This window comes from Mesoplodon bidens (assembly GCF_964165515.1).
Source record: "Mesoplodon bidens genome assembly, chromosome: 8".
NCBI classification, from domain to species: domain Eukaryota; kingdom Metazoa; phylum Chordata; class Mammalia; order Artiodactyla; family Ziphiidae; genus Mesoplodon; species Mesoplodon bidens.
Genome location: NC_138165.1, coordinates 73,951,609 through 73,977,822, shown reverse-complemented (window position 1 = coordinate 73,977,822; position 26,214 = coordinate 73,951,609). Strand labels below are relative to the sequence as shown.

At 34.3% G+C, this 26,214-nt stretch overlaps 1 protein-coding gene across 6 annotated transcripts in view; it reads right to left on the bottom strand.

The window, feature by feature from the left end:
- Positions 1–26,214, bottom strand: part of SLC39A10 (solute carrier family 39 member 10) — a 64,972-nt gene that overhangs the window by 12,093 nt on the left and 26,665 nt on the right. For all 6 annotated transcript variants that reach the window (XM_081243022.1, XM_081243023.1, XM_081243024.1 and 3 more), the window contains 6 exons: positions 25,336–25,543; positions 13,414–13,583; positions 11,463–11,651; positions 7,383–7,503; positions 5,779–6,147; positions 4,583–4,663 (listed from right to left, as the gene is read on the bottom strand). In XM_081243022.1, coding sequence (XP_081099148.1) covers positions 4,583–4,663; positions 5,779–6,147; positions 7,383–7,503; positions 11,463–11,651; positions 13,414–13,583; positions 25,336–25,543 — 1,138 coding nt within the window. The remainder of the gene's footprint in view (positions 1–4,582; positions 4,664–5,778; positions 6,148–7,382; positions 7,504–11,462; positions 11,652–13,413; positions 13,584–25,335; positions 25,544–26,214) is intronic.

Sequence of the window (26,214 nt, the reverse complement as noted above, 5' to 3'; positions counted from 1 at the left end):
AAAAGCCTGCTGGGATTTTAACTGGGAATGTAATGAATCTATAGAGAGAATTAGTATATTAAAAATACTGAGTCTTCTGGTCCATAAACCTATAATAGATCTTCATTTAGGTTTCCTTTGATTTCTTTTGTTGGCAAATTGTAGTTTTCAGCATACAGATTCTATGTAATTTTGTTAGATTTAACCAAAGTAGTTTGTGTTTTTTGGTGTTACTGTAAACAGTACTTTTTAAAAATTTCAATTTCTAATTGTTCATTGCTAGCATATAAATGACTTTTATATGATGTTCTTGTATCAAGATGAATTATTTCATTTAAAAATCTATCTTTGTCCTAGTCCTATCTCAGGTTATAATTTCTCAAAGTTATCTGCATATTTTTCTACCCTTCCCTTCTCAGTAAGAATTTGTACAAACATTTGAAAAATAAATCAAAAGGAATATCCACAGTTGGAATTTACACTGAATAAGCAAATCTATTCATCTTTTGATAAATCAATATTCTTTCCTTTCTGCTGACAAAGGATATCCTTAGCACAAAGAATGAGGTGTGTCTGCCAAAGCTGTTAATGTGATCCAATGTTATAATTATGTCAGTATCTGTATCAATTCTTGAGATTATTTTTTTAAGTAAGTATTTTAAGGTTCTTTTTGTCTTAAATAATGCATGTATGCACATGTATAAATCTAAACAGTAAATGTCCAATTTTCCCTGGACAATTCAGCACATTATGAGTATCTTATTGTTAATTTCTATTTAACTCAGTACACATGAGAGGAAAGGAAAAAATGGACAGCATTACAGATAGCTTCTCTAAGCGAAGTCTTAATAACATAGCTACATTTATTTATCAAAATGTTATTTCCTTGAAGTTGAAACATTACTCAATGTCAAGAAGAGAGTTTGGATCATCTGCCCTTCTGGATTATCCTCAACCTCACTTCCCCTTTATACATTCTTATACAGGTTTTCTTACAAATTATTTTTCAAATGTTTCAAATACAGCTCCTTACTGAAAGGGTGGAAAAACGTGGAGAGAATGCAACAGAATAATATTGCAACTTACTTAAATTCAGCTATACAAGTTTGGCAAGAAAGAGCAGTAATAAATCAGGTAATTTCATCCATTACCACACCCCGCAGCAAACATGAAATGAGAGACATGGGTTTTCTATTTCTTCAGATGGTTTCAATTTCTGCACACCTCTCAGAGTGAACCTCCCTATATTGTTTTAAGGTTTAAAAGTACACACGGTTTTTCATATCACATTCCTAAACACACACAAAAAAACCCTACCTGGAACACCATTAGGGAAACAGCAATCTGTTCAGAAGAGGAACATCAAATCTTGGAATTACTGACTGGACTGCGGATCAGGATCTCCAAGGTACTACAATGTAATTTCAACATAAGTGACCCCTGAACAACGCAGGGGCCCAGTCGAAAAGCTGCATATAACTTATAGTCAGCCCTCCATATCCTCAATTCCACATGTGCAGATTCAACCAACTGCAGATCGTGTAGTACTGTAGTATTTACTATAGAAAAAATCTGCATATAAGTTGACCTGTACAGTTCAAACCCATGTTGTTCAAGGGTCAACTGCACATGTTTTCCCCCTTAGGGTATGACTTTAGTATAGAAATCTGATTAGTTTTAAGAATTCATAATAAAAAATTTAGCTAGGGCAAAACAGGTTTTATATTAAATAAATTATCCTGGAATGTGACGTATTATGCTGCTTTGCCAACATCTTAACCTAGTAAGTGGGAAGAGGACTTGTCGCTATCTACCTGCCATGCATCTATCTCAGCCTCCAGGGGACTGATTTTTCCCTTGCCTGGGAATTCTGAATAAGAAGCTTCTATGTCTGTCTCTACATTCTGTTCCTCCCCAAGTGAGTAAGAGTAGATAATCTAATCAGAGCAGAGGCATATATCTGGCCCTATTTTACCAAAGTACTCCATTACTATGCCTTAAAGGCAAAAATTAGGCTCCACGAGCATTTTTTAAAACTTCCTTTAGACCACTTCCACCTTGTTGATGGATAAAAAAGCCAAAGCCTTTTCTGTCACCTCCAGAGGAGGAAGCTGAGTTATTTCTTTATGATCTTTCTTCCCTAGGAGCCCAGGCAACTACAATATGGGGCAGTTTATGTCAATTTACCACAAGGCATTGGGGGAAAATGTACATTCTCATAATGTCTCACTCCTCTCCTTCTGGCAAAGCAGATGTATACTTTGGATTGGTATTTCCTTTCACAGCAACAGTAACACCTTAATCTCTGGTTTGTGGGGTAAAACAAGTAAAGATTTGGGGTCTCAATATTTCACTGAGGTGTCCTGGCTCAAGCTTTTACCAGAGCTCTGCACTGGGTATCAAGCAAGCGCTTACCTAGCCAATAAGATGCGTACTGCATTTGTTTTACATGTGGCTATTGTTGTGTGTCACTCCCTCAATAAGAAACAATAGGAAAAATAAAGGAGTAAGCGACAGGAGGGCAACCATCCCTCATTTCCAAACTCTCTGCTATCAGTTCTGTGCTGAAGGGGATCATGGGGGGTAAGGGCAATTCAGTATAACCACACTTAATCATGAAGTGGCCTGACATACTACTTTTAGGGGGTAGTGGGTGGGTAGGAAGGAAGTTGAAGGTTTCCCTAGCATACTGTGGATGTGTGTGTGACTAAAAAGAAAGGTTAAAACTATTAGGCAAAGTTTCTCATATATAAAAACTGACAAGTCTTGATTTGTGTTGCTATGGAAATGAAAGGAAGTATTTGGCATATCATTCTCTTACTAACACAGGAAAGTAGTTAGAGAAGGGTGTGAGATACAGTATCTGCACAAAAGAACCTACATTGTAAGAAACAGGACATCTATTTGGTGCTTAGTATATTTCCATCTAAAATGGAAATATATTAAGCATCAAAAGAAGGACCAAGAGAAAGTAAGTGATAAAGTTTAGAGGAAACAGTAATCCCGAGGCATGGGGTACTGGAGGACTGTACTGAAGTTACAGGAAAAAAGACTCTTAACATGCTATACTAGATAGAGCTAGTAGGACAAGCCAATTAGGAGGAGGGAATAAGGAAAGAAACAGGTTCAGGCACCCAGAGTGCATGTTTGGTGAATTGTGTTTGGGTGAAATGGAAAACAAGCAACAGCAAGTACAGTGAGTAAGGTGGGAAAGGTAGGTAGAAGCAGATGTGAAGGTCACTGAAAGTAGAACTAATGAATCTCAGCTTTTACTTTATATATAAGGGAAGGGGACTGAAAGATTTTGATTAAATAAGCAAGTCACATCTAGTCACATAATAACACAGTCACATGGCAAGAAGATATATCTGGCAATAGGTATAAAAGACACACTGGAACAGAATGAAACCAGAGATATGAACGTTCACTATGGAAACTGCCCAAGCAAAAGACAATGAAGGGTCTGGGTAAAGGATTATGTGGCATAAGCCAAGATATATGACTGCATGTCCAAGGTTGACAAGGTAAACAAAACTATAAGGAATCCAGTCCTAAAGAATCAGCACCAAATAAGCACTAAGAGATTTTTTTGCTTTATGCGAGCAGTTGGTAACTTTAAGAAAATTATATGAATTAATTCTATTCAAAGGGAGCAAATAAGTGTACTGCCAATCAAGACAGTCAAATGATATGATAGATGTCTCACAGCCTGATAAATTCAAGAAAAATCTTAAATTAGAAAGGGCACATGAAGAAATTCCTTGGATACTGAAAAGATGTATTTTTTTTTCAAATTAACGTCATCCTCACATCCCTCAGATATTTTCTATGTGAATGCACACAGTTTTTCTTCCATTTTTCAATTTATAGAAGAAGGAAACCAAAACACAAGAAGAGAAACTAAAAAACCATTGCTAGATCAATAAATGCCCACTAAAACAACAGAGAAATATAATTGTACACCTTATAAATTGGCAAAAATTAGAAAGTTAATGCCAAGTGTTACCAGGGATGTGGAAACATAGGAACTCTCAGTTATTGCTGGTAGAGAGGACACTAGTTCAGTTACTCTGGATAGTGATATGGTACTCTTAGGCATGCATATCTTAGGACCCATCAATTCTGTTCCCAGGTATATACCCCAAAAGATGTTCTCACAAGGGTGAGAGCACCAAGTCTACCAATGTTCAATGCACCATTATCTGTGGTGGCAGGAAATTAAAGAACAGGTGGTGTGTCCAATACTAGGTGCTAAATACGTAAAAATGTAGTAAATGTACACCTCTGAGTACTGGGCAGAAACAACATATTAGATTAACTCATGGTAACCTGCTTGGAGTTTAAAAACGTAATGATTAGTCAATAAGATAAGAAACAGAGTGGGCTATAACATAATATTGTTTACATAAAATAAAAATACATATAAAACAATACACACTTTTTAGAAGCACATTAACAAAAATTATACATTAAACAAGAGAATGATGATACTGTATACCTGCCATCAGCCATTTTTTATGCTTTAACATCTCTAAAATTTAGATGCATTTAGATTAAGTCTTGCATTTCATGAAATCTGGTAAAACTTTTAAGGTCGTGTTACCTAATTCATGTGGCAGCTCATGACAGAAGACAGCTATAGAAGTACTGATTCCGCCCGTCAATCCAGCACTGAAAGCTGCTCCTGGGGTGGGGGGGGGAGGAAAAAATTCAAGTGACATTTACTGATCTTCTGTTTTTCTATTTTCATTCATAATTACAGCTGCATTCTCTTTTGCCTATCTAAATTAATTTCATAATGTATGAGTGACTCAGTAATCTCACACACTATAGTTTTTGTACATACAGTGAGTGAAGTGCAATAGGTATGTGACAACCAGAGAAAGAGCTACTCAATGAAAGAAACATTCCCTATTGAGTTAAATTCTCTATTTGTGTAACCTTCTAATTCACTAATAGCTTTGAAGTAACAGTTTTTCGTGTTTCAGTCCCCGACTGGTAGCCTGAAACCCTCAGTCTCGAGTCACCTAAGTCTGTAATTGCACTTGCTCTCGTATACTAATATTTATATAGATATTTAAATGCCTAGTATCCTTATCCAAACTTCTCTAGGTCTAGACCATAAATGGCGTAAATTATTATTTGTCTGATGGTCCTGAATACTGAAATCAGAGGTACAAATGCGTCGGATCCTACTAGTAAAATTCTTTACTCTTTAACACTGACAGCCACTGTGGCTTCAAAAATATGGTCTCTTTTGAAAGAAACCAAGGCCTACTTCTGAATGATTATTTAATAGAGTCTGGATCTCAAAGAAAATTATGTATTGATCACATTTAATGTTCTCCTAAACTGGTAACATCAGTTTATAATATGTTTGAATTTGATATAATGGATTTTTACTATTGTAAAATTTTTCTTCACTTTTTCAAATGTAAAAGAATTTTTAAACCCAGGATTGAAATTCATTTGTTCTCAATCAGAGGCATATAAATGTATTGAAAATATGTTAAGGTAGCTTTTTCAATAGGGTAACTACGCCTTCAGTAAGAAATCAAGGTATCTAAGAAGTACACTGTGGAATTTGTTTATATGTTCAAAGAAAAATCCACTGAAATTATACCTTTATGCCCCCAAATAAACTTATCAAAAACACTAACATAGCCTTTGGAAAAGCCAAATGATGGAATAATATATAATAATATATTTGTTAAGCTCCAAGACAGTACTAAAACAGTGGAAGAAGGAAAATGGTCTTAAAGAATAACCAATTATAACCCAAGTTTCAAGCCTACTTACCAATTGCTAACCCATCACTGAAGTTGTGGATGCCATCCCCCATGATCACCATCCAAGCAATATTAGCTATTCCTGTTTCTTTCAGATCTGATCCGGAATGACAGGGACCATGTGAATGATGAGAATGTTTGTGGTGCCACTGATGATTATGCTTCCTCAGCACAGTTTTACTCTCGTCATGGTGGTTATGTGCAGCAGCATGGAGATCATGCTCATGAATGGCATGTAATCCATCACTTTGAGAATGGGCCATGATTTTCTCCTCTTCTATACAAAGATAATTTTTAGGAGGGGATTCTTGTTGGCCTTCTAAATCTGTCAGTTCAGTTTCATTAAGTCGATCTTCAGAAACAACCGAGTCATCAGTTCCTATATTTATAATGGCAAAGGATATGCTTTATCAGCAAGTAAATGAATGCATATTTGCTTAACTTAAACCCAGGCAAAATAGCAGTGCAATGAACATTTCCTAAGTGAATGTCTTTAAAATTCCTAAATAAATATAAAAAAACAAATCAAACTAATAAATAAGTAAATACACGTGTGCACACACACAAAACAAACTGGGGTTTTGAGAGTCCAGAAGATGAACCAGATGAAGTAAATGGAAGGGAACCTGAAATAGCAGGTGAAGTGAGGACATAAATTGGCATGCATGAAGATACTGTGAAACTTAAGGCGCACATCATCAACAGTTGATGAAAATAAAAGCGTGGAAAGTTACTGTAGCATTCACAGGGTAACAAAATATGCCCATAATTTTTCAGAGAACAAAGTTTACCCACTCTAACCTTCTCTTAACATTTAAAAAACAAAGACAAAATTTAAATCACTTGCATCCTCTAGTGCTCTACCTATCTGATCAAGATCAATTCTAGATCATTACTAGAATGAAGTTCAAAAACCCACACAAGTGATAACACTGATACTTTTTTTAAAATTAAGGCTGGCCTCTCACCTAGTTTACAAAAGCTATTTATTATGTGACAAAGATTCTAATGCTTTCCAAATTGTATTTTGGGTCAGAGTCTACAGTTAGCGTCTAGGCTCCCCCTTTTCTGAAGAATATCCTTAGTATACTCAGGGGAAACACAAGTTCACAAAGGGGAAAAATTATGTTTAAATATTATTTCCCTGAAAATTGTAAGCTACCTCATTACATCTATCAGAAACACAGTAGATGAATGGATGAGCAGAGATTTTAAGTACAGGGACCACTCTCCTTTAAGTACAAAGACCAATTCTCCTTTTCTCACATGAAAACAATCACATATGGAGGGCACGGAGATTTTTGCATTACCAAGAAATAAAACACTAATCCAAAGCTGTTCTGTTTATTTCATTTTTTTCTTCTGTAAAGTAAAAAGTGCAACGTGTTCCTTGCCCTGTAATATAATTAATTGGTCCCACATTCCAGTATAAATAGCACTGAAAATAACCAAAACACTAACAAAATCAGTTAAGATACACGTAAGGAAACAAAAGAAACTAGTATTAGAGAAGTAACAAAGACAAGAAATTTCAAACAACTCAGGCACAGTTTAGAAGCAATATTTCAATTTTTATATTTTAAAGGTTTCTCTTTAGTCAGAACTATTGTCTACCGGCAAGAGGCTTGAGCTGAAGCCAGTCAGCATCTGGTGTATTATTTAACTTATGATCTGAAAGCTTCCTTCCAATAGCTGATTCTTCTGTGTTTTGCTTCATAAACCATTTCTGTTTCCCCTGAAAAAAACATCTGGTATTAGCATTGAATCTACAGCCACAATTAGCAACAGTATTCACTTGTTAACATCTATGGGGATAAATGGTGGTAATTTTATAAATTATTTAGAAAAGGAGAAAGAATTTTTAGAAGTTAATCAAAGGGTCTACCAGATGAAAAATCCAACTAAATTTGCATGTTATTTTTTTTCGAATACTCAACTAAAAGGTCCAATTCACATACTTTCAAGTTAAGAATAGGGTACATAGTACTTATTATTATATGCAACCTGAATGAAATGTGTGAAATATATGTAATATTGCTCTCATTTAATAGTGTGTGGGAATGGGAAGTTACAAAAAATGAAAGCTTAATCCTTTCAATTTCATTCTGTGTTTAACACAATCTCACTTTTCCCCATATGTGACATAATAGAGTCAAGCTTGACTTAAAATCCTAAATTTACAGTTTACCTCTATGAGACTTAGACAAGTTTGTTAAATTTATTAAACCTAAGAATACTCATCTATAATATGAAAATGAGATTCTTATAAGGATCAAATGAGGTGATGTATGAAAACGACCTATCAGTAACTGACTTAACAGCGTTGCAATCAAGACAAGTTTTCTTTCTCATTTAATCTGTCCTCTACTAATAAATTCTAATTATTGTAATTCATTGTTTAAGTTTGCATTTTCCTATATTCTCTCTTAATAGTCTGGTTTCTTCTCATCAGTCTATCACTAACAACTCTTCCAACTTAAATTTCTACTTTTAATCAATGTTCATTTAAAAAAGCAAATAATCAAGTATGTTAGAACAGTATGAAAGTAAAAATCAAGTTCTCTGGAAGATCCTTACTGACTGGCAGAGCATTTCCTTGTTGGTTTTGCTTATACGCTGTGAGCTATGTTTCAGATGTTTAAGTCTTCTAACTGCTGCATAAGTAGGCTTCTTGTGGCTAGTTGAATGTGCAGCAGAGTCTCCAAAGATGGCCATCATCAATTTCTTCCCTCCCTATGTAAGCATTCTTCTCCACCCGTAAGGAGGTGGAGTCTATTCCTTGCCCCTAAATTTTAGCAGCCTTTTGACTTGCTTTGACCAACAGAATACAACAGAAGTGATGCTGTGCCAGTTCTGGCCTAGTCTGAAAGAAGACTGGCACCTTTTGCTATCGCTCAGGGAGTCTGGCCACTATGCTACAAAGCTCAGTCTAGACTCTGAAGAAAGGCCATGTGGAGGAGTACCAAGATGCAGACACAGAGTGAGGCATTCTTGGACCTTTCCAGCTCTGCACTGCCCTAGCCAACCCAGATTAGCAGAGTTTGAGTGAATCACTCCAGCTGATGTCAAGTGGAGCAAAAGAACTGCCCAGCTGAATCCTGCCTAAATTCCTGACAGAATTAAAAGAACTAAGTTGTTGTTACAAGCTATTTTTTGGGTTGTTCTGCTTCATAGCAATAGAAAACAGAAACTGGGGGAATAGAAAATGTTCAAAAGAAAATAATATGGAGATATCCTAAAGAGAAGAAAAGAAACAGCAATTTTAACATGAGTTAAAGAAGAAAAAAAAAGAGGAAGGAGGAGCAAACAACAGTACAAAAGTCAATGAGATGGACATAGAAAGGAAAACATCAGCTGGGATTTTGTTTAATTGCTTTGGTTCTGATTGTCCATTTTCCTAAAAACGTGCCAAATCATTACCCTCAAAGCTGCAACTTGCTGAACTAGTCAGCATCTGGTGTATTATTTAACTTATATTCTGAAAGCTTCCTTCCAATTCTTCTATACAGACGGTCAAATGTCTGTTTTATTCAAGTATCACTAATTCCCTTTCTTCAAAAAATGCTATATATTTTTTCATCTTAGTTACTTATCATCCTATTTATTATAAAGGAGATGGACTTATTTATCTCCCTAGACTCCTTTCTTTGATATACTTGATGAATTCCTCACTATTGCATTTACAGTACCCCTCTGCGAATGGTGTTTACTTTCAGTTTTTTACTTCCCACAATTTCAAATTTCCAAAAACCTGCCATATTTTGGGGACTCTATTTTCCTATATTACTATACTTTATAAAAATAAATGTGTTTAATTTTGCCAGTAAGTCTAGGTTCAAAATGAGATCAACGTTAAATTATAAAAAATATAAAACCTCTTTATTTTGAAGGACTATCTCTTGAAGAACTACATTTTATACTTATCTGTAAATTATACAGTCCCTAATATTTTGTACACATTAAATACTTCATATTTGCTGCTTCAGTGTTAGTAGGTACACACAATTGAAGAAAATTAGGGCTTCACAGTAATTCCAAAACTTCTTTATATACTTTGCAATTTGTATTTGTGTTCTAAATTTGGTATTCACAGAGATGGACTTTAAATTCTTTATCTAATCAACTTTTTCTTATTGATTCCCTCATTTAAATAATTCTCTTAATCATCTTCTCTTCCCAATTCCTTATGCCATGATTCAAGCCCTCTGCACCTCTCTTCTAAATTATTCTGCAGTAATCTCCTTCACTGACTCATTTCCCTCCAGCCAATCTCACCTTGGCATCCCTCCCACCACTGTCAATTCTTCACCTATCCACATGACCTTCCACATGGCCCTTCCCAAACCAAATGCTGTTAGATCTCTTTCACGTTTCTCTAAGTTGATCCTTCCCAGTTCCTTTGAGCATTCCTCAGATTAAAACTTCACTGAGCACACCATGTTGATCAACCCTCCTTTGGAAGCAATTAAATATGATGCCCTGACTAAAATATGGCCATTAAAATTAAATACACTACTTGGAATATGATATGAAAATACAGATGAGAAGTAGGATTTATTTCCCACGCATTTAGACAGCAACCGGTAATCATGATGAATGAGTCATAGTTTCAGAGCTAGTTTGTGGCTGGGCAAGAACTAGAATCACTCTCCCTGAATCCCAGTTCAGAGCTCTGTTCTAAACCATATTTTGTCCCAAGGGGATATATACAAAACACATACATACACAAACAAGAATATATCCATAAAAATAGCATTAAAGTTTTATCATAAGAGTGGGCTGTATATATTATGATAATGACTATCCAGTGTTCTTGAAGAATTTTTTTTTGAACATTTGTAGTTAACTAACAAAATATAAAAATTTTCTAACTCGTTATTGTGGAAAGCTTTCTAAAAATGTCCTCTGGATTTCCTTACTTAAACAGAATATACTGAAGACAATCAGCATTAATATCACAAACATGTTAAGTGAGAGATGTATTCAAGACAGAGCCTTAGAGACAGATGTGAACCAATGTGAACAGGGAGGAGTGTAAATCACAGTGAATGGTAATACTGAACTTCCTTTCTTGGCAAAAAAATTCTTTTAGGTATTTATCTTATTCTAATAAATGTGACATGAAAGACAGTTCAATAGTCCAAGCATCATCTCCGAAGTGTTTGTCACTCTTGAGATGAATCACCATTTCCTTCATTTCATTATATTTTCTTCCTACAAAGCCCCCGAATCTAAATTCTTCATACCTCTAGTACTTACACCATTGGCAAGGCATTTCTGGTAAAGAAATGTGTGAAAACATTTTCATTAAAAGATATGGCAATGAAAGCCCCCTATACTTGAAAATATTATCTATGAAGACCAATGAGATTAGACTTGCTTCTATTTATACATTTTTGCATTCTTAATAAGAATAAATTGGCCAATAACTTTTTTCAGACTATTTAAATCAATTAGATAAGAAGCAACACAAAATTAACTGAAACTGAGACTCCTATATCTTGATTATAAATGCCAAAACGAACGTAATGACAAAAAAATGGCAAAGATCAGTCAGTTTTTCCTCTGAAGATAATCTATTAAACGATATTTAATACACTCCAACACCATGATTAAGAAAAAGCATAAGGCCCCAAAACGATGGTTTTTGAGTTTTACCTCAGAAAATAAAATAAACAATTAAAAAACACTTACCCTTTGTTGTTTGTAGTGCTTAAACATTCTAATGCAATGTTCAATGATAAATAGTACGTAAATGCCTCCTAGAGCAACAAGTCCTTTCAATACAGCATCATATTCTTCTAGAAACTTCTTAGATTCGTGTCCATGAGAATGTCCATGCCCATGTGCATGTTGATGACTGTGATCATGTCCACCCTGAGACTGTTAATAAGAAAAACTTCTAAACAAGTAATTTAAATGCTATTTTGAGAATATAATCTCCAGAAAAAAAATCCCCTATTATCTCAATTGAATATAAGTAGTCTTCCATTGAATTTTGCTATCCTCAGTGGCCTGGAAAGTACTACATTTCAAGGTAACTCTAAAACAAAGACCAAAAACTCAAATGCCTCTCAGGTTTAAGATGCATCCTACAGTCAAAGAATCAAACCAGCAGTAAGATAAGAGATAATGATGGGTCCTTCGTAAACTGAAGTGAACATGTCCCAGATATATGCCTTAATATTCAGTAATTTAACCTTCTCTTAAGCTGATTATATTTTTAAAATATTTTTCTTTTATAAATTATTTCAAAGAAGTGATGAGATGTTATCTCTGCATATACTGCTGAACATGAGCAAAAGAATATACTTAAACATGTGTTTAATTTTCTACATTTTAAATCTTTATCTTAAGAGAATGTAAAAGTTAGAGAACTGGTCTTCAGTATTTTCCCTCCTTGTAACATTTGTTTGTATTCCTTCCCTATTTGCTGGTGGTCAACAGAAGAGGTTTCTAAACCTCTCAAAAAAGATACGACTATTAAAAAAGGTAATAGCTTCATTTAATTAACACTTCTTAAGAAAAAAAAAAGTTAAATAGCACTTAAACATTGTTCGCACTTCAACTGTTCTAATTTATCAGGCCCAGTTCTGAAACAGACTGTTGCTATGCCTGGTGGCTGGTAGAAAGGGCAGGCAAAGGGTTGCAATAAAGGGAGAAATAAATAAATAATATATAATAAATCAACAACAAAAAATGCATATTCACGGCCTTAACATTATTTTTTTTAAAGGCAATGCCATGCATTGTTCTAGACACTAGACCTGGAATTCTCAACCAGGAGTGCAGAAGGCGAGAAGAGGTGCACACAACACAGATATACAATTCTGTCTCCCAAATACTCCTGAAGGGAGGTGATGAGAACATAAAAAAATATTCAAACCTATAATTTTACATTTGGAAAAGAAAAAAGCCCTGTTGTTTTCATAATTTGAAGGAAAGACAGTAATACTGGTTCAAACACTCTTAACTGGTGACAGATTTTAAAAGGTTAATAAGCAAGGTAAAGGTACTAGGAGTGTGGGCGTATGATCATATCATTAGAAGTGTTCCCAAATGGAAGAACACAAGTGGTACCCCAGGTGAAAAGATAAATGGCCCCATGGGTAAAGAGCTAAATGCCTAAAATTGTTAACTGAGTATGTCTGCCTATTCCTGCTCAAATAAAGATGCCTGTGGAGCACTGGCTATGCGTACAATCATTATAAAACCCCTTATACATTTCTTCTAATGGCTTTCTTGATATACCATAAAGATAGAACGATAAAACACTCATTGATGTCCAAGTATTCACTTTCAGAACTGCTAATAGAACATTTTTTAAATTTCAGTTTTACTGAGGTATAACTGACATAAAATTGTAAGAGAGTTAAAGTGTACATTGCAGTGATTTGATATGTATACACTGTGACAGGTAAAGATAAAACTGACACTACCAGTTTTTTGTTGCTGTTTTAAAATCTAATGATTCAATTTATTTTAATATTGCCTAATTTAAAACTGTACAAATGGAAAAAAATACTTCATCCTATAAGCAAATAAAACAACAGAAATACTAGAGTAGTATGCTACAGCTTGCAAATTAAGGATCCTTTTAGCTGAAATATTTTTACTTCTTAAAAAGATTTAAAAGATTTCTTACATGGGGCAGTAGATGAAGAAGGGCATCTCCACTCATTGTTCCTACAGCTAGTGCAACAAGGAATGTGAGAAGAAATTTGAAGCATCCTTGGTTAATGATGGGAACCAAGATCACTCCTAGCAAGGAAAGCAGGCTAATAACAGTGATAGAAATGATACCACAAATCCATGCTGTAGGAAAAAAGTAATGGTCAACATTAGTATGACAATATAAACCAAAAAAGCTCCAAAGAAGAAAAAACATAAGATAAATGAGTCATGGAAGACTGATTACCTTACCTAGACTATGCTTTTTAAGAAAACTTTATATTTTGGCACTACTGTGTTTAAAAACAAACAAAACAAACAACTATATAACCAACTTGAATGCTTAAAAAAAGAAACTCAGACCAAGTTATAAATAGTTATCTTCAATGGTCCACCTTATTAGAAACAGGAACTGAAAATGATTTAAGGCTGTGGTTCACTTATACTACCTAGACTTAAATAAAATTTTACCGATGTCTAAAGGTACAGCCTTAAACTGTTTATTTAGAAACCATAATTATAAAACTCTCCCATGAGCATTAAAAGAAGCCAAGTATCTAATGCAGCATAATCTATGGGAATCTTTCCAATAACAAAGTTTAAGAAACTTATCAGCCCAAAATATAAATATACTCAGATAAGACACACAAAAAGCTTATTACTGGTAGCCTCACTGTATTTCATTTCTTATTTTTACAAAGGATAATTCAGTCCTATTTCCCTTGGTATCATCTTTCTTCCATACCCAGTTCCAAACTCCCTTTCCTCCAATTCAGCTTTCTGTACAATTTACTACATTTTTATTTCAGTATATAATTCTAACTAGATCAGAACACAAGAGAAATGTTTTCATAATATGACTTGTGAGAAACAGGTGGAATTCTGTGCACATTTCTTTATCTAGGCTATTCATAAGCAGATAAGATTATCAGAAATAAATGCCAGTGGTTCAGGGGGTGAGGCATCTTCACTTAAAATGAGAAATTACTTTCTATTAATGGCCTAAAATAAAATGGAAATGTTTTAAGTTTAAAATTTCTGTTTATTTTAATATTTATCTATAGAAAATTTCACTGAAGAGTGATAATTTTGAAAATGTTTAATCTAAAATGATTATTTTTCTAATCAAATCTAAAAGGACTATAAATCTGCTGAAAGATTTTATGTCAAGTCTTGTGATAAGTGAATAAAGGAAAAATGCATTTCTTCATCAAAATAACTAAAAAATTTCAAAGACAAAGAGAAGTAAGGATAGGTAAAAAAATAAAACTTTAATTGACCTGCTAAATGCTAAACTTTATCAATAAAACTGTTTATTCATTGGACATTTTAGTCACAGTATCCAATAACATTAACACTACAGCTAATTCTTGTTAGCTAAATTAGCTCAGAATGAAACAGTAGGTCATCTATTACTAATGGAAGCTCTGTGGTTTATACTATATGTAACAGATAATTACTATGATAGAAACATTGGGAATCTAAAGGGCCAGAAACACTGAAATACAGCCAGAGATTGAATACAGTGCCTTCGATCCTTTTTAAGGATTTGGGGGCAATAAAGGAACAGGAACTCAACTCCCAAAGGACCAAGGTCAGGGAAAGATTCATTATAAAGCCAACATCTTGGTTAGTGGACCCAAAGAATAAGAAGGAGATTCCCCGAACTATGGATGGGACTACAGGCACAGGGAACTGAGGTAAAAAACCTTGTTGTATAAAGAAAAATATAAGGTAAAATAAGGTTTGAAGTTTGACTTAATAACGATGACCAGGTTACTTTGTGTGCGCCCCATATACAGAGTGGAACAATAAAATCAGTGAGTGGGAGAGCCTGAGGGAATAGGTTGGAAAAAAGTGGCCATAGGTATACATGAAGGCAGAGAACCAATAAAGCTACTGGACAGCTAAACCAAAAAAGGTTTGTTAAAACTACTGCAGCTCTCTAGCTCCAATCATACTAGTGGGGAAAAAAATTAAAAAGGGAACGACAAAAGGTACTGACAATAACTAAATGGGAAACATCAAGGCTAATAATGAAAACATCAACCTGAAGATAAAATGGCCCATATATTAATATACAACTCTCCCTTCCCAAATATATTTTTCCTTAGTTTGGCAATAATCCAATCTAGAAGCAATATATCTCCAAAAAAAGCCAATCCAAAAGCAACCTCAATCAAGAACTTAAAGAAAAACAGCACAAAGATACTGAAAACCCAGCAATTCATATTCCAGGATACTCTGAAGTAGAAAAAAATAACTGTATATACACACTAATGTAAATATGTATGGATGAGGATTGACAAAACTACAGACAAGACCCCAAATACACTAGATAAAATAAACAAATTTAATTAACTCTTAATTATTAGAAATTTTTATTAATCAGAATTGTTTTCACCAAAAATGCACTGGAATTATTCACCAAAATTACCCAATAAAAGTATTTATTTCTATGTCCCAATGTCCAAGAAAATTCATATAACCAGATTAAGCTGTTAAATTAAAATCTGTATTAGCCAAAATCTAGTTGGGTAAATCTCGTTAACTTGATTTATTCTTTTTCCTAGGGTTACATTATATTCTACACTGGGGAATATACATGCATTCACTTCCGGATTTTCCTATTAAGACATTTGCAATAAATATTAAATTTCTAAATCTTAATATAAGGGAACACTATTAATTTGATGCAGTAGACAATGTGAGATGATTAACAAATTATATAATACAATTTAGCAAAGTAATAAAATATTAGCATTACAAACATATTTTTAAATTTGTGCTTATTAGATTATGAAATTTAAGACTCTATTATACCAACATATATTCTTATAAGCATATTTACCAAGTTTAATCAGTAAAGAGTTGAGAGAAAATGTGATTCTGTTCCCTAATCATACAAATTGTATCTAAAAATGAACATTATTCTAAGCAAGTATTTCCTTTATAAAATTCTCATCGTATAAACTTCTGGCTCAGGGTATCTTGAATGTGAAGAAAAGTCCAAGAGTCTATGGAGCCATAAACATTTTGCAGTGTTCTACGATGATTTACAATCTCAAATGGCTTCTGGTCAATTAGTCAAAACTCAAGTTACCAAATGACAGATCAACCAAAATCAAATTCAGTGAAAATCAATTTGCCAATATGCTGACAGGTGAGCTAAATACAGTATAACTGAAGAACAAGCACTGGCAGATTGAACAAATTAAATCAGCCAAGTGCTTACACATGTAGCTGAGGGAAGGTCTGTGTGAAAGGGTATATGAGTTCATATGTGTACAAATGGGTATATGTCACATGTTACACTCTCCCAGGTACAATTTCTCATGAATCAGTGCTGGTAATTGTATCTCTTTCTCATCCTCCTGAGAAAGCAAATCTGTAAACTAAAAGAAATGTCTGAAAGAGAGAAGCCCACTTTATGATTAGAAAATCACTAGTACTTGTGATTATCTGACATCTGAAACTCAGAGAATACAAGAAAACATCATAATCCCACAAAGTCAAAAGCCTTACATGAATCAACCCAAGGTCATAGTACTGGCCAACTTCAAGGGCACCATTCTCATTGTATTTTTGGGTGAATGTCATTTACTTAGAATATAATGTGAATTATGCCATGTGGAGTTATTCAATGAAGTGATATTACATTTGAGCTTGGACAGCTGCCCCTCCAAAATGAGTTAATATATATATACATACACACACACACTCACACTCACATTTTAAAAAAATACTTAATAGAAATGTTTTTTCTTTATTGGTTATACAATAAAATGATTGTTAAAAGACTGGTTATTTCAAAAACATAATAGATTTACAAAAACCAAAAAAAAAGAGAGAACATAAGTATAATATAGAAGAAAATAATCACGTCACAAGAGGAAAAACAAAAAGACAATGAAAGGGACAAAAAAGAAATATAAAATCAACAGGAAAACGAGGCTTAAAATGGCAATAAATACATATCTATCAATAATTACCTTAAATGTCAATGGACTAAATGCTCCAATCAAAAAACAGAGTGGGGCTTCCCTGGTGGCGCAGTGGTTGAGAGTCTGCCTGCCGATGCAAAGGACGTGGGTTCGTGCCCCTGTCCGGGAGGATCCCACATGCCGCGGAGCGGCTGAGCCCGTGAGCCATGGCCGCTGAGCCTGTGCATCCAGAGCCTGTGCTCCACAATGGGAGAGGCCACAACAGTGAGAGGCCCATGTACCGCAAAAAAAAAAAAAAAAAAAAAAAAAAAAAAAACACAGAGTGGAAGAATGGATAAAAAAACAAGAGCCTACAATATGCTGCCTACAAGAGACCCATTTTAGTGCAAAGGACACACACAGATTGAAAGTGAGGGAATGGAAAAAGATATTTCATGCAAATGGAAATGACAAGAAAGCAGGGGTTGCAATACTTGTATCAGACAAAATAGACTTTAAAACAAAGACCATAAAGAGAGATAAAGGAGGACACAGTATAATGATAATACAAGAAGAGGATCAATACAAGAAAAGGATTTTACACTCATCAACATATATGCACCTAATATAGGAGCACCCACATAAATAAAACAAATACTAACAGACATAAAAGGAGAAACTGACAGGAATACAATAATAGTAGGATACTTTAAACCCCCACTCACATCAATAAACAGATCTTCCAGACAGAGAATCAATAAGGCAACAGAAATACTAAATGATATGATAGAGCAGTTAGACTTGATATTTTCAGGACATTACATCCAAAAAACCCAGAATACACATTCTTTTCAAGTGCACACGGCACATTCTCTAGGACTGACCACATACTAGGGCACAAAACAAGCCTCAACAAATTTAAGAGTACAGAAATTATCCCAAGCATCTTTTCTGACCACAATGGCATGAAACCAGAAATTAACGACAGAAAAAGAAATGAGAAAAAAAAACGATTACATGGAGACTAAACGACATGCTACTAAAAAACCAATGGCTTAATGATGAAATCAAAGAGAAAATTAAAAAATACCCTGAGATAAATGACAATGAAGACATCACCATACAAAATCTATGGAATGCACCAAAAGAGAGGCCACAACAGTGAGAGGCCCGCATACCGTTAAAAAAAAAAAAAAAAAAAAAAAAAAACTCCCACAAACAAAAAAACGGCTTCACAGGCAAATTCTACCAAACATACAAAGAAGAACTTACACCGATCTTTCTCAAACTCTTCCAAAAAGTTGAAGAGGAGAGAACACTCCCAGGGACACTCTATGAAAAGAGTTTTCTCTTTCTTCCAACTAGAGGAAATATATATAATATATGCTTGCTACCTTCAAAAGACTTTTCAAATTGATTTTAGAAAATAAATTCTAGAACTAAAAAGGATCTTATAACCTCCAGTAACATTTTTTATACATAAAATATAGAGAGCAAACTGAGACTATTATATTGATAGTTTAATTAGCCCTCTGTGAATACACTGCCTTGATTGACAAAGTTGGAAATTATAAAAAATATTTTCAAAGAGGCCAATTATTCTGCCCCTTTATAAAGAATTTTTTTAATTCCTTGCTTACCTGTAGCTATTTGAACTGGCAACATACTAGCTATTGTCATATTGTATAGCTAGAAAGAACTTTAATAATCTACAGTAGCATTTCTCAAACTACTCATCTAATTCTATGAGACAGGTGGCATTCCAAGGGGAGCGAGGAGAGAATTTTAATAATCAAAAAGACTTGGTAATTCTGGATTAAACAAGTTCCCTCGGAGCCTCTAACAGTTTATTGAGCAATGTGAATTTCTGCAAGGGGGAAATAATATGCGGTATTTTTCTAACTTATTTGATCATGGAACCTATTAATATAGAACAATGAGCCAGTATCCTGAAGAACACAATTTAGCAGACCCCAATGTGTCCAATGTCCTTTTACTTTAGAGATTTGTATTTGTATATTTAGGCAAAGAGATATTAAATGCTAAACATTACCACTTCACACCTACTAGGATGGCTTTGAAAAAAAGAAAAAAGAAAAACACACGTTGGCAAAGATGTGGAGAAACTGGAACGTCTTACGTTGCTAGTGGGAACATAAAATAGTGCAGCCACTGTAGAAAAGATTTGGTAGTTCCTCAAAAAGCTAAACAGAATCACCATATGACCCAGGAGTTCCACTCCTAGGTCTATACCCCAAAGAACTGAAAGCAGAAACTCAGATACTTGTATGCCTTGTTCATTACAGCATTATTCACAATAGCCAAGCATCCATCAATGAATGAATGGTTTAATGAAATGTGGTATATACATGCAATGGACTAGTATTCAGCCACAAAAAGGAATGAAGTTTTGATACATGCTACAACATAGGTGAACCTTAAAAACGTTATGCTGAGTATTTCAAAATAAAGAAGAGACAGAAAAGACAAACATTGTATGATTCCACTTATATGAACTATCTAGAATAGTCAAATTCATAGAGACAAAAAGATTAGAGGTTACCAGGGGCTGGGGGTAGGGGGGAAATGAGCTACTGCTTAATGGTTACACAGTTTCTATCTGGGGTGGTGGTTAAAAAAAGTTTTACAAGTAGTGTGATGGTTGCACAACATTGTGAATGTAATAAATGCCACTAATTTGTACACTTCAATGGTTAAGACAGCAAACTTTATGTTATATATATTTTACCATAATAAAAAATAGTTAAACAGCTAGCTAAAATGGCAAAGTCAAAACTAAACCCAAAGTCCTTCCTGAATCCACTGTTTTCTCCAGTAACTCAGTATTTTCAGAGAATTCTTGGCCAAGTGATTTATTTACCACTTACGTATTTACCCCCAGAGAGATGGCTTCACATAAAAGAGGATTTACAAGAAAAATAAGTATAATTAAACATAAAAATAAGAAGAAATACCATTTCAGATAAATCAGAAATTTTCTAGATATTTTGTATAGATTACAACTATTCCATCACAACTGTTTCATTAGCAAAACAGCCCTATTATTCCGTAAGTGTATGTCATTACAGATACATGTTTTCTTATACTGACTTATTAATTTTTAACAGTAATTTTAGCTTTCTAGCACTAAAAATTTGAGTAGTCATTCTCCTAACTTAAATTTTCTTCAAGGAAAATTACGATTTCTTTGAACTATGAGAAGTAAAGTTGTTTTGAATTTATTGTACTTGAAATACCTTCCCATGCTATTTAAGTATGTACTTATTTTTAGAATTAATAACATATACATTTAAAGCTCACATAAACTCTATCATAATTTCTAAGGCAACTCAGGTAATAAAATTTTTCTGATTTTCAACCAAACTATTGCGTTTTTTCAATCACAATTTGGTATAAAGCCATAAAAAAGCAAAATAACAACAATAAACAACGAACAATAAAAGGAATCTCATAAAACTTATACCAACCTAATGCTATGCAAACTATTAAGTACAACTAGCAAATGTTTTCTTTATTTGTACCCAAGATACCATATGCAATAAAAAAATGCTAAATGTCTGAAATAAGCTTCACTTATTCTGCAAATTAGGTCTCTTAAAACGTTAAAGGTCTTCAAGCTTAGTTATTCACCAACTCCCTTTCTCATTATCTAGAGAGAAAATGCATTCTTTTAAAAAGAAGCGCTCATCTGTGGAAACTTTCTAATTAACTTGGTTCAAAGCATGTGCAAGATGGCAGTTTTCTACACTGTTTCAGCATTTTAATTGGCAGAAAATGCTGAGCGGCCTATTCACAACTCCCCTTGATAATTAAGCTAGGGTCAACTCTATGACTAAATGAGCCAATCTTGTGAAACAAACGATTCCTACCATACACAGTATATAGCATATTTGGTTTACAGCAGTCTCTGAATAGTTAATGAGGTAGTAGCTGTATCACTATGGGAGATTTATACAGAACAAGTTAACCTTGTTTAATGGTGCAGCAGTCATTGAAAATAATTACTAGCAGAGCATTCTCTCTAACAATTATTAACATCTACCAGGGCATAATTAATTCAAGCTTCATTTCTGAGAATGTTAATAACCACCTGTAAACAACTAATCAATATTCACTATCAGTAAAGTATTTGTTTTCAAAGCAAGTACAATTTCCTCTAAGGCTTTTCATATTTAATAAACTGTAATTTTCAACATCACTAGAGTCAAGCATCTGTCAACAGCCTTGTTAAAATATACAGATTATGTCAATATTACAACATAGACAACTCTAAGTCATAACCCACAGCTGATGAGAAAACAAAGAACTAGAGTTTTTTCAGAAACCGTAAAAACAGAAAAGGCTATCAGTTTTAACTCCAGATGCCACAATCTTGTCAGTCTCCATTTTTCCCCGTAAAGAACAAATGTATTTTATTTTATTATTTTTTTTGCGGTACGCAGGCCTCTCACTGTTGTGGCCTCACCCGTTGCGGAGCACCAGAGCACAGGCTCTGGACACACAGGCTCAGCGGCCATGGCGCACGGGCCCAGCCGCTCCACGGCATGTGGGGTCTTCCCGGACCGGGGCACGAACCCGTATCCCCTGCATCGGCAGGCGGACTCTCAACCACTGTGCCACCAGGGAAGCCCCGTATTTTATTTTTAATTAAGTTAAATAATCTTAGACCTAGCTTCCCCTTTTATTCCTGCCAGTGAGAATTTATAAGCACCTGAGAGAGACTGTGGCTCTCAAGGTGTTTACTCATCTACAAAGATCAATGAGCATGAAGCCAGAAAGAGGACATATTTTGTCTATCCAAAGATCATTATTCAAGTCTAGCATGTGAAATCACTTTTTTCTGCCTTTCCAGATCTTAACAGACTGAATCCAGCTGGTCTACTAGAAGACTATTCTCGGGTTTTTTGTTTTTTTAATGACTAAGCTACACTTATAGTAATACTTACTTATATCAATATTTACCTCTACCAGTTTCCTATGTCTGCATTATCTGTCAAATCACTAACACTCTCCTTATCTCCCTGTCATTTACATTTTAGCAAAGCACACTTAAGAACCTTTTCAGCAGGAAGCAGTAGAGCACAGCATAGGAGAAGGCATAGTGGTTACATTACAGGTTTTAGATGGGGAGAATATTCTAGTTCCTATCACAGCTCTGCTGCCTGGCAGCTATGTGACCTTGGGCATGTTATTTAACTTCTCAATGCCTCCTTTCCTCAGCAAAGAGAAGTAAATAAAAGTGCCTATCTCATGGGTGTAACAAATTAAATTAAATAACTCTTGTAAAAGTGTTTAAAATAGCACACGGTAAGCTTCCAATAAATATAGGCTATTATCATTAATTTATCTATTCTGAAGTCATTTTCTTATTGCAGAGAAATTAACCAAGAATAGGCAGGAACCTAGGAGACTCAGTTATGTATTGAGAGCATTTCTTTTTTTGTGTACTCTTTTAAGCTTTAAGGAATGTCTCTATCTCATATAAAACTTATACTAGAATGTGATATTCCTAAACATGTCTACTTATTGCTAGACTATGAAAAAATTTTAAATGCTGCTCTTTCAATCTTTCATCTATTTTATCGGAATTCTGTTTTCAGCTCATATTCATACACATCAATTTAGTCACTTTAATTACTATGCAATACCACCACTATATCTTGGGCATTTCAACCAGAACTGCATTCATCACGATTTTGCAAATGATGAAGCTCATGAAATACAACTCATTCTGAGTGAGAAAACTGTATTATCAAAGTACACTAGGCTGACTTACAAGTGTTCTTCCTAGGTTAGAACTGAAAGTTTATAGACTAATATTAAGCAATTTATTCATTTAATCAATATATGAGTGCTTACTTTTTGTCCAAAGTACCCTTTATCTTAGGCACTAGGGATGCTGAGATGAAAGACCCAGTCACTTCCTTTAAGCAACTAAAGTCAAACAAAAACGTAACTAATCCAATTATGAACTCTGTACCATGATGGAAATATCCAGAGAGTATCAAGGTAAGGGACTTAATTAAGCCTAGGATGGTCACTAAGTTATCCCAGAGAGACTAATCCTTGAGCTGAATCTTTGAGGAATCATAGTAGTCAGCCAAGTAGAGAGGTTTACAATGTGAAAAGGCACAGAGGCATGAAGGCAAACCAGCATAATCTATTATCATGAGTTTGTTATGATTAGAGCTAAGAGGGAAGAAACGAATGGTGGAGGATAAAGATGGAAAGGTAGGTAGGCATGGATCATATTCTGGAAAGCATGATTGGGGGAAAAAAACAACACTCTGAACTTTGAACAACATAGCATAATGCAGTATTCTAAAATATATGAGGAAAAAAGTATAACTAGCATATCACATCAAATTCATGTTCTCATAGCTATTACTGCTTACAATACAAAAAATGTGAAGAAAAATACTAGAGATCTAATGAAAAATATTAGTATAACAATATGTGGCAAAAATCATAAAGGTGATACCAGAATTAGCTAAATTTAGAAAATAATAGCACAGTGATTGCCCAGAACATTTATCAGACAAACCTCAGACTTGGTGGGTTTTATCATTTATTAGGTCTGGGAATTGTGGGCAAGTTACTAAACTTTTCTATACCTCAGCTTCCTTATCTGTAAAAACAAGAATCATACAATAGCTCCCTCACATAATAATTCAATAATTATTATTAAAATTTACTAAAAAGAAAAAAAGAAGCATGTAAAACACTTAGAACATGGATATCAAAATGGTTAAACTTCCCAGGACTGAATCTGACCACTATCACTCACTAGTTCTGAGACCCTGGGAGAGTTATTAGGGTAACATTCTCCACCTCATACGACTGTTGTGAGGAGTAAATGAACTGAGTTTAGAACAGTGCCTGCAATACATGTTTGTTAATAAATAAAAGGAAAACATATGTATTAAATAAATGCTGGCTATCACTAAAAAGAAAAATCTATGTAAGAGTATCTCCTTTGCATTTTAGAAAGATAAATCTAGCTTAAATGCTAAGCATGACCTACAAAGGGGACAAAAACACAGGCAGGGAAGGTTATGAAGGCATTTCAACAATTCAGGAAAGAACCAAGGAGGATCTGAACTAAAGTTATGACAGAGTGGATACAGTTGGAAGATATTTAAGACTCAACTGGACTCGACAACTGATTATACAAGGGGAAATAGGAAATGAAAACTAAAACCATAAGAGGGAAAAAAATCAAAGATTTTCAGATTTTATCAAAAGAATGAATTGGAATGGCATTTGGGATTCTGTAAGAGGTACGAACTTCCTGTGGAGTAGAAGTTCCAGAAATATTAGGTGGGAGGTATCTGTAAACATCAAGGTGGAGCAATCTAGCCAACTGGATATGATGAAAAAGAGCCTAGAGAGAAGTTTAAAAATAGTTTTGGTTTTACCCATTTGGTTTTACTCTCTAGAAGTGCCCATGATGAAGTTCGTGTGCCAATCCCATGATGAAGTTCGTGTGCCAATCCCTGATGAAGGCATTTCTGAGACATTCCTAGAGTTTCACCACACTGGCTTCCCTTTTTACTTCCTCAGGAACTTAATAATCTTTTCACTAGAGCCCCTCACCCTGCTAAATGTTAAGTAATTATAACATCATATAACTTTAATTAGGGGTCCCCTTATTAACATTTGCCCATCAAGAAGAATCTATTTATGACAAACCTGTATTTCCTTTCTAATCTATTAGTTCTCTGTCCATAGCAAAACATCCCTCTGTAGTGCCAGAAGAGATTAGTAAACTGTATTGTGCCTGCTTGTCTTCCCACAATCTTTTCTAAACACACATACCTAAACATGATTAAAACATACTGAAAGTCACCAAAAGGAAAGCAATCATTTGGAATTACTTTCTCATTCAATTACATTAAAAAAAAATAAGTACAGAGACTTTTCTGAGGAGAAAGAACTTAAATCTTTCTTACCTGATGCCCCTATATTTGCCTTATCTTCAGGAACCAGATTTTTACCTTTATTTAAATCTTCAACTAAAAGTTTGTCGAAATGCTCAATACAAAGTCTGCTGTCGATCTGATATAACAAAGCAGGGCAAAGGTACGTAAACAGATCAGGTGAGATTGGAGAATTGGCCCGATGACCATAGTATTTTAACAACTGAGTGACGTTCAAACACTGCAAGGAAATTGATAAAACAAATTAAGAGTACTTTAAGAAGATTATGCAGAAAAAGAAAATATTATATAGTAAAATATATTCTAAATATTATTTGAAAATAATCTGCAATATATAGATACATATTACAAAGAATGATTTTTGACAGGAATTTATGATAGGAATACATTCAACTTGATTATCCAAAATTTTTAATAGATTTGAACCATTTTCCACTGCAACATATAAAAGATGATGACTTTCTGCCATCAATAAGAATGACTTAGAACTATATTCCCAAGATCCTTAAGGGGTGAGGAAGAAAAATCACTTCCCTAGTCAAAGTGCAATCATCAATCGCTCAAGATTCTTATTTGTGAAACAGTGTTAAACAGACTTAAGAGTTCTTTAACAACTTTATATTAAAATATACAAGGATATAGACATTTTCACTAAGGTACCCCAAAAGAATATCATATAGGGGAATTCTAGCCCAATGTTAAAACTGGAGGATTAAAAAAAGGCAGCTTTATCCACTGGTACTTTAAGTACAAAATATAACAAAACAAAGAAGAAAACAAGTAACAAAAAATTCTGGACCCATCATATATTAAAAACAAATATCTATAATTGAGGCAAAGGAGATGGCACTACCTCTTTTTCATACATATGCACTCTGGTTGCATGCTTGC